The following is an 18,902-nucleotide window of genomic DNA, read 5'->3' as shown; positions in this document are numbered from 1 at the left end:
ATTCAGGAACACAGTAGTACAAGGAATGGAGAGAGTGATTGTGACTCCTGTTTTCCACCAGTACATGAGGACCTGGTTTCATTGTCCTAGGAAGACTCACATTTTCATGATTTCATTATTCATTTCATGATCACTGTGAAGTGTGCAGATGTAACCTTTTTGCTATCATATTCACTTTTACCATACACTTCCATTTTATTTGAATGTTATGATGGCATACGTACCCATTCTTCACCAGAGCAGGAAATTTTCAGATTTAATTTCCCGCACTGTGAAAATGATGACACATAAGTGAGGATTTGCCTTAGCCACCTCATTATTCTGCCTCTGAGCTTCTCATTTCACTCTGCATTTCAACTGCCCAGTTTTGGGCAATCTGTTTTCCAACATAAGAAGTAGGTCTGGCATAACGGGATGTCCTATAATCTTGCTTCAGTGCTGCCAATGTGACAGCAATTTGGGAAAGCATCATTCAGGGCAATATCCTGAACTGTTTTATAGCAGGAAAGGCATGGGAACAGTGCATCAGAAATGGTTTGGATACTAGATGTGGAGATGAAAAAATGTCCAAGTTTTGTAGCCATACACAGAGTGACGGCAACTAATGTACAATAGATATTTACTTTTATTTGAACCCCAGATGCCTCTTTATTTCAGACATGATGCTTTAACATCCTAAATACTTTATTGGCTTTTGCTCTTCCCTGTATGCCTTTGCTATTAACTCTGGTGTTTTGAAAAAAGTATGCTGGTGAAGTAGCATTGCTGTTCTCACAAATTTTAGTAGTGTAGCATCAGCACAGACTACTGCCTCAGGATAATTTCCACCACAGCAAGGTTAGAGCAGGACCTCTTTTCCCCCTGTACTAATGGCCTGGCCAGCCTCTTGGCAGAGGGGCTGAAACAGTCAATATGTAGTCTGCTTACATATGTTTGAGTAACCAATACTCAGTCATCAGCAAAGAGCAAGTAACACAAGTTAGGAGATATAGGACCTCTGATTTAATGTTCAGGTTAAATATTCTGGCATCTGTGTGGTACTGAATGTGGTTATCTTTCCTGTTAACTCAACAAAGCAGATATTAAACAGAAGTGTCAAAGAATGCAATGTATTTTGTGACCTCTTTGACAGCAAAGGGTTCTGGAAGTACATCCTGATCAAGAACCTTCCTCACTGTGCAGCATGGAGTATATTCCCAGTCCTTTCCAAACTGCTGAATTTGCACAAAAGCCTCCAGACACTTCCTAAGTTGACAGCATTTAAAACCACACACAGGATTGTAATTCTGTTCCCTATACTTTGAATTGACCTGGCCAAAAAAATTGCTTTAACACTGCCTGTAACTACCTCCCGCTGTGACAGACAGATGTGTGATAACCACTTTATTTCTAGAAAGATCATCCTGCCTACAAGATCCACTTGCAAGCCCTTCCAGCTGGCATCTTTCCAAAAATTTCCTGGTTAGTACACAACTTCCCACTAGAGCAGAAAGCAGCATAAACTCCTGAACTTCAGAGCCATCATCTCCTTATGCAGCTGACAAAGCATCAGTCTCTGTATTCGAATAATTTGGCAGCAGGGCCAATCAACCATACTGACTTGCTCTGCAACACATTGGAGTGTTTAGGAAGTGCTACTACACTTGGCAATTCTGCTCCTTGTTTCTAGATGACTTTCTGTAGAATTTCACTTAAGAGTTCTGGCAGAGATGACATGCTCATAGTTTAATAAGCCTTTGTAAAGTTAATGACAACAAAAGGTGGGATTTCTTTCCATTTAGTTAAAAGTGTTCAATTAGGTACAGAGAAACACGATGATGCTGATTTCAGGGTCTTAAACTGTATTCATGAAAGTAAATAAGCACAATTCTGATTTAGATGTTGCTGAATTTCTTCTGCATTCTTTGTGCACCATTCTTTTCTGATATAAAGTTCCCGTGTCCTTCCTGTCCAGGTGCACAGTGAGCAGCCTTACTGCTCAAATATATTTTGTCTTCTATTCAGAATATCTCACTGTTAGGCAGCTGTTAATGCAAGAATGAATAATTGCAAAAATTACTTCCTCTGTGGTAAGGTATTGCATATTGTCTGTGCTTGCCGATGAAAAGAAAGTGTCATTCTGACTGAAGAGTACCTTGTACATATAAACTGAATTTATAATTCCTAGAGACCTCTTTCTTCTTTCTTGAAAACAGTGCTGTCCCTTCAAAGGGCTGCTCTTCGTTACAGCACACATGAGCCAAATTCTTGTCTCTCTGAGGCTGAACATGCACATGAGATACCTGTGACAGGCTGATAGTGGCAGCAATCTCTGCCTGATCTGCTTCACACACTCTTCAACTTGAGGCATTGCAAGAGGCCATTTGAGCCAATGGTAGAGTTAATCACGATAGGAAATGAAAGTGTACATAGGCTGCCTGTGTGAAAAGGGGTTAATGTGACCAGGCCTATCAGGGGATGATAGTTTACCTTCTCTAAGCACCTGTAATTTTACATGACCCAAAGAAGGTAAACACATTAGAAAAAACAAATGAGAGATAGTGAAAGAACAGTAAGAAAAGAGGAGATGAAATGTATCCCTGCACCTAGCAGTATTAGCAAAGGGTACTTTTAAATGCACGTCTATTATATGCAGAATGAAGGATTTTCAATTGCAGTTAAAAATCTAATGAACTTTGTAAAAACTCTCAATTTCTAGCTTTATGTCTCCATATTCTCTGCAATGGATGCAAAACACTCAATGTCCACATTCTGATTCATGAAATAATATTTGTAATAGGTGAAGAGACCTAATAAACCAGGCATGAAAAAATAAAAGAGCATATATGCTAAGATGCTGATTGTTGTAATGTATCAACATTCTTCCCCTAATATTTAAATATAAACTAGAATACCTGAATTCTTACTTCTAAAATTCTCATTTTTTAGGAAATCTTTAAGGTCACTAAGATTTCGATCTTTGTGTGTACATGAAAATACTCACATTATAGGTTTTGTGTCTGGAGGTGTCCCTCACTTAACTGTTTTTTTAATAACCATCATCAAATATTCCATCAAGGGATCACAAAATTTTTTTATTTACAACCAAAGGTATTACTTATCAGAACCAGCAGATGTGGTTGCTTGGTGAGCTACTGCAATTTCATATACAAAAGATAAAAATATGCCATGCTAATGTGCTGTATTCACCTTTGGAAAGCTCAGCAAGTCAACTAAATTCTACTTTTTGAGTGATAAAAGACATCATGCAAAAGACCACTGAAGTTTAAACATATTAAATGCTTTTCCTATGAATGAGTGAAAAAAAATGGTGTGATCTATGAAACACCTGCGTTCTTCTCTATGTTTCCATTGCCAGTTGGGTCTCCAGTTCCTATTGCAATGGTACAGCTCAAAGTCATTGTAGCAGCATTGATTCAAACACAAAAACAACAGTGAGAGAAAATTCCTTTCAGATACATTTAGCATCTGACATATTCCCTTCATTTGTGCATTAATTGGTAACAGACATTTTTGAGCATCCTGCAACAGGAGGTGATTTGACTTTCACAAATTTCCCTAAGAGCAGAAACATCATCAGGAGCAATTTCAAGGAAATAATTACGGTCTAGACAGATTTATGACTTCTAAAGACCTAATCCAAAGCACATTAATGTCAGTGGAAGGACTCCCATTGACATCAAAGGCCTTTGGATCAATCCCCAACTGCTGTGGGAATGAATTCAGAGCAGTAATGATGGTGGACTAAATGCACACTTGGAGTTGAAATGTTACCACCCAGACCTCTTTATTCCTCAAATCAGATTAAAAAGTAATTTTCTGCCATTTCACAATTACTTCCAGATGCGCATCATCTCAAATGGCATTTTCATCCATCTATATGAACCAAACACGCATAGAGATAGAGAGGTTCTATACTGTCTGAACTAATAACACAAATGAAATCCACAAGGGAAAATAATGTTGGAATTGATGAAGTTCTTGTTTTAAATGCGGACTGAGAAACACTGGACTTCATTTATTTCATCTAAGTACTTTGTGATAGAGCTGCCAGGCCCACTACTTCTTTATTTACTGCCACGGTAGATTTCTTCTAATTAAATTTTCAATATTTTTCTCTAGCAAAACAAAAGAATACACATGAATCAGTGTTAGCCTCAAACTTGGCAGCCTGAGAACTGTCAAAAATGTCAGCTTCATGTACTCCGCTTAATAACAGCTCTGCTGTTCCTTCTGTCCTCCTAAATGTATATTTACATGCTAAATGATTTGAAGCATCACTCTTCTCTGACCATGTTAGTCCAGTTTCACTCCCTTAGCAGTCGATAACATTGTAGACCATAAAATGAAACGCCGATGTCTTGTGGAAGTGGAAACATATTCAAAGTTTCACACAGTCAAACTCAGCTCCAGGATATGACAGATCAGTCACCAACATCATCTATTACTCTGAAGTGCACACACCTTCTATTTGCTTCAGTTTATCAATGCTTTGGTTAGGCAGGTTTGGTTATCACGCATTCATTCTGTTATGTGCATGCTATGAACTACTCAATGGTCTCAAGTTTTGCCAGGAGGTCTAAATTGGATATTAGGAAAAATTTCTTCATGGAAAGGGTTATAAAGCACTGGGGCAAGTGGTGGAGTCACCAATTGCCCAGGGAAGTGGTGGAGTCACCATCCCTGGAAGCATTCAAAGAACATGTGGGTATGGCACCTGTGGATGTGGTTTGGTGTTGAACACGGCAGCTAGGTTGATGGTTGGACTTGGTGATCTTAGGGGTCTTTTCCAACCTTAACAGTTCTATGATTCCACAGTCAAAATCTGCCTTACTAAGCTAGTATTAGGAAGTTCAAGCCTTTCTTTAGGAAATGTTATATAACAGACATTTTTTAATCAAATAACACACATTTTCTAATTACATCTTTCCATTCCTATTGAATATCTCACCTGTTATCTCATCCTCTGCACTCTTCTCTGCTCTTCAGAAAACAAATTTTTTTTTTTAATATATCCTTCTTCACTTACTATGTGTGAGAAACCAGATTATTAGTGACTGGGTAATCCTACTATCTAGATTTAAAAATTAACAAGGTATAGAACAATTCAATGTTATTAGGGGAAAAAAATACACTGATCATTTATTACTAAGAGTTACAGGATGAGAAGGGGATTCAGCTTAACAGAAGTAGGCAGTATTGGTTAAAGGTGTCCGAGGAATTAAAATTGTTCAGTTAATATATTTTCTGGGCTACATCTGTAACTGGAAATGGTGCTTTGGGTATATTGTACTCACCACCTGTGGTACAAGGAGTTATTTTTAAAACCGTTTCAACCTGATTTCCTCAAGAATCAAAGCTTATGTGAACAGACTGTGTACATGTCTGTAACTTTTCATACTCCCTCATAATATCTAATAACTCAGCCTGGCCAATTCACTCCACTGTGCAGAAGGGCAAAAGTTAATCATTAAGCTCCCACAAGTGCCATGGAAGTAGGTGCCTAGAAAAAGGGGCAGTCCTGCTGTTAGTCTAATTATGGGCCATCAAAGAATCACTGGCATTCATCCTTCAGCTGCAAGTACACAGGAACTGCTCAGGAAGGTACTTTTTAAACAGGTCCTGCTGCAGTATTTTCTACCATGAAAAATTAACTCAGTGTATTTCAACAAACCAGGCACCAGTATGTCTCTCTGTTTACTCAAAAGCATTTTTTCAAGGCACACGAAGAAGGAGCAGCAACATACTTCAGTCATAATTTGGCACCATCTTTTAGATGACCCGACACTTCAGTGCATTTGTTATCAGGAGCACATGACAGCACTGCACCTGGAATATACAGATCAAAAAACTACAAATGCTTCAATTTAAATTTGTTGGCTTTCATTAGTTTAACACCAATAAACAAATTATTCCATCAATTCTCAAAGGTAAAAAGACAACCTTGGAAGTCATATGGGTGAAACCCATAATGCATTAAAATACATGTAAAGCATGCTGCTAGGGAATTGTCCAAAAAATTTAGTGAGGGATTAATTTCTCCAGCACATTGCTGTCATATTTTTTCCATCTTTATGTCTTATTGGTGTGAAAATTCACAGTAGATAAATAAGATCCTTGAACAAGATAGAAATAAGAAAGTAACTTTGCTGGTAATACTGAACTTCACTACCAAGGAGATTTTGTCTTAACGTGCACCTTTTGTGTTGTTCCTCCCTACTCCTTTCCACCACAGCTTTTTTAAATTTTTTATGTCTTTTCAACACATTCGAGGCAAAATTGAGTTTGGCTACCTCTAGGCTGCTTGAAGTCACAGGAGATGACACAGAACTACATACTACATTTATAATGGAATCCATAGTTTGGACAATTTCCCAGATTTTAAACAGGTATGTTCGCTTAACTGGAGTGCATTAGGTAAGGTGAGACACTCCCTTTTTCCCTATGAAAATATCACAGATGTACCCAGACATCTCCTACACCAACAATTCAATGTGATCTTACACACTACAGAAACCCAAACAAACAAATCAACAAACAAATCAGGGTAACCAGATGAGCATATACATAGACCAGTACATTAAGTATACTTTTCTTTGAATAAAACATACCATGGTATTACTATTATGACAAAAACATGGGGAAAAAAATCAGTATGAACTTTGAAAAAGTACTTTAGAATACCAGTATAACTCATTTGAGAAATGTGAATGCACAGAATGTGTACACAATGTACACAATACGACTCTGAAATGATGATTCCTTATTAAATGCATTCCTGCAGAGGAAGAGAAAGCATTTGTTCCTAATGTTGCCTCCCCCGTCACAGCCAGCAATTAAAATAAGTCAGAGAAAACACTTTGGTTTTTAGGTCCACTTTCAAAGAATTTAGCACTGATATATCAGGCAACTCAGTTACTTCAGGAAACCCTGTCTTCAATCAGAGTGTCAAGGGCAATATATAAGGCACAAAGGTAAGAAACCACATACTTATTTTGCCTTTCTTTCAGACTACAGCCATCAGGGGGAATGTGACTGTTGCAGCAGAGGAAGGAAGGTGTACAAGCAACCACCAAGGGGTCTCTTGCTACCACGAACATTGCTTTGAGATTGGGGGAATGCGTGTGGTTAAGCAAAAAATAATTTCCTCATATGACAGGTGAATTCCCTTCCTGTTTTATTATTACTATGATGAGAGAGACCATTGTTTTCCTCTTCCACAGTCCTGCAATATTTTAAGTTATTTCTGAGCCTTTCAAAACTCTCCCTAGACCCAAATACTACATGCTGGTGGTACATAAATATTTGTTTATGCAAATATATTTTAATTCAAACATTTAATATTGCCAGGTAAACATAAGAAACATAATGCTGATATACTTTTTACAGCAGACTTAGCTCATGGTTTTAATTTCCAGTTTATATTAGCTTACCTCACTTGATGAAAATGCTAACACATGTTAAGGAGTACATTTTTTTTTCTGATTTCTCAAGAAAACATTTGATTGCTACCATCTCATTAGAGACATCACCTTTTCATTTCAACAAGATTTAAATTGAGGGAAGTTATTGAAAAAAATGGGGCTGATGTGCCTCTGCAGTACTTTAATACCTGATTCCTCATATCTAAAGTTGTTTTCATGCCGAATATCAATATGCAATTAGAAGGAGACAACATAAGTGCTGGGCCTCTGCAGAAGACTCTTTGGGCATTTGTAAGCTCCTTGCTTGTTTAGCTGCCAGTGTCTATCAAACAACTCTCACGTCGGCACAATCAAGCCACCAAAACAAATGGCTATAAATACAGCCTAAGCAAGAGATAACAATAAACAGAACAACTAAGTCCTCGTTTGAAGATGAAACAACATTTTTGAGTGAGCAGTATGTGATTAACCTGCTGTATATGGGGTCAACATGATTATTCTCACAGCTATGCAGTCAGCCTTAGTCCTGCAACTCACTGTCAGAGAGAAGCTTTTCTTAACTCAGCCCTCCCCGACATCTTGCTAACACTGGAGCTCCTACTTAGGAAAATTAACTGTCATGTCCTTCATTTAAATTATTTCCACCCCTGCTTGAAAATAATTGTTAGTCTAACAGACAGTTTACCCATGTGCACTTTCTTCTCTCCTGTCCATCTATCTGCTGCCTGCAATGCTTCAGCACTCTAAAAGCAGATCTTGAAAGCCACAGAAAGAAAGGGGGAATAAAGAGGTGTCCTTATTTTGTCAAAATTCTGTGTATTGCTAGAACAGTACTCTCTTGGCTCAATACCAAAGAATAAAAAGCAGCAGACCATTACATTTTAACACAATTGAGTGCTTCAAAATAGAGGGATAGTACTGGCTTTGCTTTGAACCTTTAATAGCAGCACCACGATTCATTTAAAAAGCTACTTTGTATGTGGGGACGAACCTCTTACCTTTTGTAGCTATTCGAACACACTGAGTTTTGGTTTCCTGTTAAGGAAAGAAAAGTAAAGAAAACAGTCACATCAAGGGCTTTTTCTTGCCCTCCCCGCTCCATAAATTCACCTTCTTAGATCTACTGGTCAGCTGGTACAACCCAATGAGTTGGCTCAGGGCTCTGGGCTTAGCAGGGGTGGAGGCTGGGGTATTTTTTCTTGATTGGACTGTACTGTCCAGGATAATAATGGGGAGAAAAGGTGCAGGACGGCCCAAATATAGCAAAATTTCAGGTTATTCAAATCAAATGGAAATCATGTCATAAGAATACAAAGAGACGATGAAGCAGGGGGAAAAGGGAGGAGTGCTGCTTCTATTTTTGTCACAGCACAAAAATTCAGAGCTTGTGTTGACCTGAAACAGCACTGGGCAGCAGAGAAGATACATTTGCTCAGCACCGTCTCCAAAATTATGTCTTGCTAAATCCTGACCATCTTACAGAGTCACCTGAAGCACATGAGCAAGACGCTCCCTCATGCTTCTGGGTGAGGAATAAGCACAGATGCAGCTCAGCTATCCCTCCACATATGACACAGTTAAGCTACAATCTATACTGTCTGCCCAGGAGACAGTGACTTGACAGCAATGTGCTTCAGAAGATGTGCTGCACATGCAAAGACAATCTCTGTGTAATTTACTACTGTCTCCCCTCAGAATGTGGTCAGCAATTAAAACAAATGAACAGAGAAATTACTTGGTTGTGCAAAATTTGGACAACTTGAACTGACAAGGGTCAGTCATAAATGGGGTTTTTGACCTTACTGTACAAAGTGCAGTCATTTTAAAGGAAAACATACTGAAATAGCATAAGGTTGTATGAGCATAAGGTATTAGATCACTATAAACAATATTAGCATGTAATTTGAAAATATAATAATGACAGTTTCACTCCATAAAATATGCTTACTCTAGTCCTCCATCCCTCAGCATTCCATCCCTGAATACATTCCCGGGCATCTGTCTCCTCTTGAAGATTCAAAAGCAGCAGGTAAAATACATAGGTGCCAGTTTGTAAACACAGCTTGTAAAGAGCTCGCAAAACTCTAAGTTGAGGCACTGTAGGTGCTCAATCAGGACAATTTTTTAACCAAAATGAAAACCCCACAAAGTTTACTAACATAATCTTACCCATTCTCCCTAGTTACTGGATTTACTTGTCTGTTTCTGTTCAGTGTCTGCAAGGATCACAGAGTAACCTCCTCTCAACCCTATCATGTACTTCAGAGCCTACTTTACTTCCCTCTGCCTATTTTGATGATCCCACTGGTTTACAGCAAAGCATCTGTTTAAATATTCTGCAGTTCAGATGTTATCTTACAACCACTAGATCTCTGTTCTGGCAGAATGTAGTGCAGTTCCCTTCAAAACCTCCCCCTAAATCCTTGTAGGAACAAAAATTTGATCCAAAGTTTCAAACATAATAAAGAAATCAGTTTTAGGATTAAAATCTCTCACAAACAAATCAAGTTTAAGCAAAAAATACTGTGTTCTTCTCTCATTTTCTACTTATCTGTCAAAATGTAAAAGTCAAAATAAATATCTAAATGTATTTTGTACTTTCATTTTACTTTTCCCTCCTTTTTTTAACCTCAGGGAATGAAACAAATTTCTTTACAATGCAGTCTATTGGAAATCCACAAAAACAAAAGGAATTATTTTTAGCAGGTGAGAGAAATATGGATTGGTGCCTAGCAGTCACCTTTTATTTTGCTTTGTTTACTTCATATAGATCTTTAAATAAGAACAGAAAAGAGGGAATGGTCTACTGAATGAGGAAAAAAAAGTCCAGTTTTCAAACACATTTGTACCCATTCTGACTTGATGCATATCCAATTTTCATAATCATAGGTAAAGGCTGAGATATCCTTCAAATGACTCCAAGGCTTTGCCTGTTAGCAAGGATTTGTTTAGTCACCAGAATGACCCAAACATAAGGAAGAATAAACACTGCTTCTGCTCCTTTCCAGTGGTTCTGGTGGATATCAGTGATTATCAGTCTAGCCTTTCTAGTTCCTGTCTGAACTGCCTGTGCACTTCAGTTTTCTAAACTATATATCCAAATATTAAATTTTAAATATCTAAAGCTTCTCTGTCTACCACATTTTCCCTTCTCACCAATCCTTTTCCTCTCCCTCATTTTTCATTTACAAGAGGAAAAACCATTCAAAAGCTACAGCCCGGGGCTTGCAGAACCACAGTTCTTTGCACCTGGAACCTCGGAACCTCTCCCCCTGACACTTCTCCTCCTTCCATATGCACACAGAGCCAGTAGCAGCACTCAGCAGCAGAGTTATAAAGAAACACCAAGGAGGTAATGAAGGTGAATGATAGCCATAATTCTACTGCACAGCAGTGCTGCAAGCCTGAGGTACACTTTCTCAGAAAGACTCTCAAACTCATGGTGGGCCAGCAGCTACTTTTGCTCAAGAAAATGTTTACTTTTTATTTGATGTCCAGTGCGAGAGTCTTAAAATGTTTGCAATTCTTTACTAACCCACTGAGCAGCCCACATTCTCTTTATCCTGCAGTAATTTAATCTTCTGAAGAGTGCAGATACTGAGAATTGGGGAAAGCACTGCGGATGTTATTTACTGAGGAGACAGTCACAGTCCTGAAATTACTTCCCTCAGACAATTACTATGAGATGCATTAAACTCTCATCTAGTAGCAGTTTCTATGACACGAGGCTGATGTGAAATGTGAATGGCACACTGCCATGCTGTCACAGCACCAAGGGGATTTCAGCCATGCCACTGCCAGCACCTCCCACGCCTGACTCCAGCAGTCCTAGCTGTCACCACAGGCATGTCTTTGCCTCCTTGCAGGAGAAAGGTGTTGTCAGCACTTGCCTTCTCGACGCTGCTCATGGCCTGGAAGTAGATGTTGTAGCCTTTCCGAGGAGCCAGCGGCGGGTTCCAGAAACCTTGGTATGTCCTGTTGTCACCCACGGTAAAGGGGGCTGGCTCTGGCAGGTTTCCTGGGGGCAGCTGAGCAGCAAAGTAATATGGTGAGCCTCCACTAAGAGCAGTCTGATAGGTGACAGGGATTTGGTAGCACTCCATGGCACCAGTTTCTCGCTTTGTTCGGTGTGGGTGCAGCTCTTCAACAACAATCTGGTAGGCACTGGTGAGACAGAGGAAAAAAGGACAAGACAGGAGATGGATGCAGAGAAGAAACAAAGGCTGAAAATACAGCAAAGCTATTTATTTCAGCTGCTGGAATGCTGGTTCTGCAGCATCCTTTTTTTTTCATGAAAAACAACACAAATCCATACATGACCTCTTATTATTACTGTCCTTAAAACTTATTTTTTTTAAGAAACACAGGAAAAAATGTGTTAAACTACAACAGATTAAACTCTTGGCTGATCGGAAGCAATCTGAAGTTAGCATTTTCCTTTGAAACAGTATTAGAGAAAGCTGAGCTTCAAGACCCAACATAATGGCTGCCTCCAGGCTGTGCTTGAAGCACCAATTTGCAGTTGTCATATCATTAGAGACAGAATGTGCTGACAGGCTTCTCCACCTCTTGACCTTGCTGTGGCTTCTATCTGGCTCAGAGCTATGCAGATCTAAAGTACAAGTGACATGCTGTAATACAAGCACAGATGGACAGAAATCTGTCCATTCCACTGAAATAGACTGCCTCATTCCTTTACAGTTGTCAATGATAAAATGCTATGAATTCCTGAAACTGAGAGTATTCAGCCCATAAAGACACCACCTCAACCTCCCAATACCTCTGTTTAAATGGATCATAGCTTGGTCACTTTTCAAAATCACCTGCCTAAAATAGAACAGGTAATTATAATTCTTCTTTCTTCTTTAGAGGAACTACCTAACTGCAGGATGTTACCAACTCATTATCAGCTTCCTCTGCTTTTCAGAAGTACAGAATTTACATAGTGAGAGCAGAAGGCAATCCTTCATTTTATAAGAAAAAAAGGAGGTTTGGGGATTTTAAGGCATGTAGACAAGAAACCTGAAGCTTTTGAATTAAACTGGCAGACTTGTCTGTCTTGGGTTTGTTATAAAGCTTTCTAAACTGAAAAGGTAAAACTGAACCAAGTCCTCAAAGTGTCACTGCATTGCTGCAAGGACTCTGAAAGGCAAAGACAATCCTCCTCCTTTCAGAATTTGTGCGGCAGCATTAAATTATTTTGTCAATTTTCTCTGCTACTGCTGCCCAGAAAACCCAATAACTGCAGTGGCAGAGATAAAGTATGATACTGGAGAATGGAAGAAAGAGGAGAAGAAATAAAATAGGAAATTAGTTTCACGTGTTTCCTAAGCTGAAAGAAGATGTTAGCATCCCCTTTTCCTAGCATGTAAAAATTAAGGCAGGAATGCCTCTTTCTTCCATTTCAATGTGTCCAAGAAAGTAATCTCAGTTTTGAAAGTCCAGGTAGAAAGAAGAATGTAAAAAGAAAAAAAAAAAGTTAAACCTATAAACTGACCATGAACTGAGCTCAGTTATACATCACCTTCTCTGGTAAACTCTATGTATTAACCATCTCCAGTTAATGGGGACTGTACCAACAAATCACTTACACAAAGCCCCTGTACATGCAGCATATTTCTTTATTCCTCAAAATAAATGTACTAGCAAAAAAACCCAAAAGCATTGATATTTTAAAAATTTGACAGGATGAAAAAAAATTTTTAAAATTTTTATTTATAATGTTCCAAGGTTAGAAATGACTACTGGTATTTTCATTCCTTCCCTGGCCTGGCCCTGGACCCAGGCAGGGTAAAAACACTATTTCAGAATTGGGCAGACAACCAGCTGGAGAGCCCTGGGAAACAAACACCACGTCTCTGCTGCCTGAATTCTGCAGTCTTCTCTCATCAGCTGCCAGTGGTCTGGGACAGACACAAATTCTGCTCTCAGAAGTGACAGAAGAGCAGGAAACTTGTCTGTGACACCCTGGGAGCTTCAAAGGAGAAAGCCAGCAGGGACACGGGAAGGACAGTGCAATGCCAGCACGTGACGGAGGCAACAGTCCCCTGAACAGCCTGGTTGTCACACAGCTCCGAAAATGAGACACACCACAGTTACCAAATCAACCCCTCTTTCCCCCTCCATTTTATAGAATAAGGGATAAATGGGGTATCTTCATTTTAAGGCACATCTTCTTTTTAAGGGTCAAGTCTCTTTGGAGACCAAAACAAAAAATCAAAGATGAAAGGCACGAGAATCAAACTGGTTAAAAGTGTCTTTTTATAGCATTTTTTAAAAGAAAACTAATTTTTGAATAGGATATAAAAGGTATGGCAAAATTTTAAGCATGAGACCACAATAAAATGTGAAGGTTCTGAAAAACTTTCAAATAAATTAACTTATATAAAACATATTCCAAAAGTGCTTTTTGTACCCCTACATACAAAAATCTACAATATGTGGAAAATAAGACACAGATATTGACTATATGACTACATATTGTAGTCATCTACACTTAAAGAATAGAAAAAATAGCAAATGACAGAAACTGTTTTAAGTCTTCAAGAAAGCTTTAGTTTTGATTTTTAAAAAAATATGGTTTCACTAAGTACATTTAAATAAAAGATTTGCCTATCCTCTTTAGATAGGTGATCTGACAGTATTTTTCATGCAGCATTATGGGCTAACAAGACATGGAGGAATACAGTAATTTACCTCTGGGCCCTTTGTGATACCATCTGTTTAAAGCCATTTACAAAACACTGCAGTGGCTCCAGAGCAGCACTGTTAGTCTGTGAACATAACAATGTTCGGAAAGGACACCCTGCTGTAACATGGAACGAAACAACTCAAAGCTAAATTTGCAACTTGAAAAGTGGGGTGTTCACTGGCTGCAAATGCATTTTGATATCAGGTATTGCTGAAAATTTAACTATGTACTCTGCTTATCCCTGTGTCTTTACATATAACTAATTCTTGATCCTTGCTTTTTTTTTTTTTTTTTTTTGTGCTGGTGAGAATTCAGTTATTGAAAGAGCTTTTTTTGTGACAGGAGCTAAGGGAATTCCTACAATAGCATTTTTCCTGGTCTTTCCAGACAGCAAAGAAGGATTAAAATAGGGAAATAAAGAAAGGAGTGGAAAGCTTAGATGACAATATTCCTTCTTCTTGATGAGTAAAATAAATTCTGAGCTATTCTGAAGAGTAATGAAAATTTCAGAACCTGGTACATAAGTGATCAGGATCATAAAGGCCAAACAGTTGTCTGAGACAGCCAGATTAGCAGAGAAATTTTGAAGATACAGCAGCTGAAGAGCTCCTCAGCTGAAATTTTTCATGAAGGAATTATTTCTCATGACAAAACCTTATTTTGTTAATTTAAGAAAACCCATACAGTACCTTGGTATTGACCAAGACAAGTGCAAACAGGTGAAGGAGGTCTCTGACGACATCTTCCTTTTTATCCCTGCCTGAAAATTCAGGCTCCCAAAGAGATATGGCAGTGGTGAGTGTTGTTCATACTTTAGCCCTATTCTGACTAGACTTTAAATACCTGCTAGACATTTCTTTCTATGTGTCTAGTGGAGATACATCGTCCTCTCCTTTGACAAGCAGCAGACTGACTGACGAGCCCAAGTTTCAGCCCCAGCTCTTGGAATTCTAATTGACAATGATTGTTTTAGTTGCTCCCTGCCATGGTCCCCTTAATTAATCTTGCTGCAAAATGAAAACAACCTAATTCTTCTTAAGGAAGTACAAGAAAAGCACTTTAACAATCAAATAAAATAAACTTAATCATTAAAAATTTACTCTGATTCTGATGCACACTCTTTGTAATTCTCATCTGCAGTAGGATTTGAAAACAAGAAATTGTTTTTCTGGTACTCAGTTAGAAACCTTCAGGAAAAACTACAGCAACAGATCACATCTTCAAATGAATCACCAAAGCACCATTGATTCTACTGACTGGAATCTCATCCACAAGATTGATGGTGAAACTATACATGCTTCAAAGTGAGTCTGAGCCATCCAGCTTTGTCTCCCTTTGCATTTCTAGTTTGTAATTTTGTTTTAAAACTCCAGGAGGCCATAAAGAATGCTAGGGATTGCACAATAAAACCTGACAGTGAAGGTATGATTAGAGTCATGTTAAAACTGTGACAACTAGGGCACCCAGGCAGTGTCTTAAAGAAATACAGCATATAGATTATACTTAAGATAAGGAACATCTGCTTGCTGAGGGCCTGTGCTGATGGGGAGGCTATGATGGTAATCTGATTGTAGCATAAATCCATTTGTAATAGCAAAATAGTATCAGACTAAATATTTTCCTTTCCCTATTTTTTTCCTTTCCCTATTATTTTCTTTTTTTTTTTTTTTTAATGAACCTACTGATATTTTAAAAAATTATCATCTACAGCTACAGAGATTACAGGACTGGGTAGAAAAAAAATTTTCAGAAATCCAGCTGTATTCCTCAGGGTCAGGTTAAAGAACAGCATCTGAGTCTCTTCTATTCCATCACAGCTGCAGGCACGGTGATCCATTTTTTCCCCACCTACCTAGTAACACTCATTATGGCAGTAATCCAGCTTCTAGAGGAAACAAAATTGCAGTATGGATGGAGTGAAGCTTCACTAAAATATATCATAAAGTTTAGCAAAATGCATTGAATCAATTCAGAATTTCAGTGTGCTACATTTATCTCCCTATTAAGAAGCTGCTGAAAACTACCTGACTGCAATATGCATAGCTTCAGAAAAGGCAATAACACCATGTCTTCTGCATTCCCCTGGAGAATGCTTCTCATTCCAAGTAAGGAATAAAACACCTGGCTGATTTTAAGAATAAAGCCCAAGTCTCCAGTTATGGTAAAGGACTTATTTTCTTGGTCTCTTGATGTTAGAAACTTGATGTTAGGTTTTAGAAATTAACTCATATGGAGAGGGAAGATGACAGAAAGGAAGGAAGAATTAGGCTTTTTTGAGAACACAGTCAAACCACAGTTATTAATACCCTGTGAAACTATCACTATCAAACCATCTATTAACTTTTAGTACACAGGTCGTTTCTGCCATCTTCATAGGCCACAGTGACAAGCTCATGCCATTGGACTGAGGATGCTGTGAGGAGAGCTGACAGAATAAATGTGAGGTTTACTCTGCACGTTTACTCTGCAGCAAGTTCCTTGTCTGCAAGTACAGAGCAGAGAAACCAGAACTTCTTGAGCTAGAGTGAGTAATTTTCTAGCCACATGAGTAATTCTCTAGCCACATGAGTAATTCTCTAGCCACATCCCATCATGCTACCAGTTCACAAAATACCACCCCTCCAGGAGAGAAACCCAGGACCCAACATTGACCCCCTGAAGATGCGTGGTGGGATTGAAGGTGGAAACCTGCTGCTGTCAGCACAGGAGTGCCCCGGAGCAGCTGCTGTAAAGAAGATGTGCACCACTGCCATCTGTGGATCTCAGTGCTGTCCGGTGGGCATGCTCTGGGCAAGAATCTGCCTCAGCTCCCTCAGGTGGCCAGACAAAAGACTGAAAGGATGTGGCATGGATTATGTGAGAGACAGATATCACATTTCCTAAACAAGAATAGCTTTCATTAGGGACAACACAGGACACTTGGAAGTCTTTAAAAGCACCTACAAAGGCATATAGTGAAGCAAGTTTAAGCACCTGCAGCTTTGGGAGCATTTTCAGACCACAAGTCTGGATTCCATGGTATTAACTTAAAAATATCCCTATTTTAAGAATCCAAGTCCCGTACTGAAAGCAGCCCTGTTCCCCAAAAATCCTAGGTTTGCCCCAGAGCAATTTCTCAGAAACAAATGATACATGGGATTTCAATTTTAAATATAACGGATCAAAATCTCCTATAAAGGGGATGAATCTGGATTCACATCTATGACAGACTATAAATAAATACCTTGACAATATCAATCATAAGAGTGATCATATGATAAGCACATAAAAATGCATATAGGTATGTGACTCATCCCCAACAACACTCATGTAAAACATACATTCCTCTTAATGGAAATAGACTCAAGAAACAGTTAATTTTTCTTTGCTTTTAGGGCTTGGGCACGTGACTTGGCATCAGCTGAGCCTTGATAGCAGACTTAATGTAACACAGAATGAAATGCATTAGCCTGTGTTTCTCTAAAATGTCACAAGGGTAATAGCATGAAAACCTTCTGATGCTCAGCAGCTAATTAACCCCCAATTAGTCAACCCTGCCCCTGAATATTGCTGATGCAGCCACATCAGTAAAATACAAATGGAATCAAATAATATCATAAAATTTTTACACTAACAAGTAGAAGTAAAGATCAGGATGTGGACTAATCTTTGCAAACAAAATTAAATTATCTCTCAACAGAGAGCAGAAAGGGAAAGACCCCTCAAAGTTAACATAAATGAAACATTTTAATATGATTAGAGGACATGCCAAATAAAATTTAATAGCTTGCTACATGAATCCTAGTAAGAAGCATTCTCAGAAGAAAAAGGTTAAATAGTTTGCATTCATCACTATTATTCTCCCATTTCCCCACAGCTTACAATTTTCCAATCATACACATGCTATAGACTGGCTGACTTTGAAGCACTGCAGAGGAAGTGTTATTTTGAAATCTACCTTCTCACAAACACCTCTGAGCATCATATTTCAGAGGCAGTGTGAGAAAGTAAAATGAAATTATAATGACTAGAAGGTGGTTCTGGGGACCCTATATCAAACAGGTCAGGTAGGTGAATGATTCAGGTTGTGACTACCTTTAAAAAAAAAACCCTGCCAACCCCAGGATTTTTTTAATTACATATCTATTGGCAAGCTAGGTGTAGGTAAGAAAAAAAAATAGTGACATTAAATGAATGTCACTCAGAAATGAACAGCTCTATATACAGTGACACAACAAATATTCAACTAAAAAATTAACTCTGCTTGATTTTTTTTTTTTACCTGATAGGTGCACCTTTGGCCTGTGCAGGTCTCAAGAGTACAGTTATTGTAGTAGCAGTTTCATTGAGAGATGCATCCACTCCTTCATAGTCTGGTAAAGTGGGAGCTGATTAATGTTGAGCAGGAAGGAAAAGAACAAGAAACAAATCAATGAAAACATTTAGAATTTTTATGAGGTTGTGACTCTTGGATATAGAACAAAGACACAATCTTTATCAGCCATGTGAGTATTCTTAAACAGCTTTTCCAGTCAGGCACAATCTCTTACTGTGGAATGAATGGGACTTAATGAAAAATTGATAACACTATCACTAACCACTTCTGATCAAATCACGACACCTCTCAACTTGAAACAGTTTTATTCAAGAAGGAGAGAAATAGAGGGAGGAGGTGACTGACAAGTAACCCTAAACTACAAAAAACTTCACATTTTTTGCCTCCATTTTTCTACCCTGCAAATAAATACAGCCACTATGTCAAAGACCCAGCATCTACCATCTTCCTTGAACAATTTAAGAACCTTTCA

The 18,902-nt window shown here is 38.5% G+C and overlaps 1 protein-coding gene across 12 annotated transcripts in view; it reads right to left on the bottom strand.

The window, feature by feature from the left end:
* PTPRK (protein tyrosine phosphatase receptor type K) overlaps positions 1-18,902 on the bottom strand; it is a 378,252-nt gene that overhangs the window by 58,901 nt on the left and 300,449 nt on the right. For all 12 annotated transcript variants that reach the window (XM_039707322.1, XM_039707321.1, XM_039707325.1 and 9 more), the window contains exons 11-13: positions 18,377-18,482; positions 11,315-11,588; positions 8,423-8,459 (exon numbers count right to left, since the gene is read on the bottom strand). In XM_039707322.1, coding sequence (XP_039563256.1) covers positions 8,423-8,459; positions 11,315-11,588; positions 18,377-18,482 — 417 coding nt within the window. The remainder of the gene's footprint in view (positions 1-8,422; positions 8,460-11,314; positions 11,589-18,376; positions 18,483-18,902) is intronic.

Source organism: Passer montanus, unplaced genomic scaffold (assembly GCF_014805655.1).
Source record: "Passer montanus isolate IOZ18808 unplaced genomic scaffold, ASM1480565v1 scaffold2, whole genome shotgun sequence".
Lineage (NCBI taxonomy): Eukaryota > Metazoa > Chordata > Aves > Passeriformes > Passeridae > Passer > Passer montanus.
This window is presented reverse-complemented; position numbering and strand designations above follow the sequence as displayed.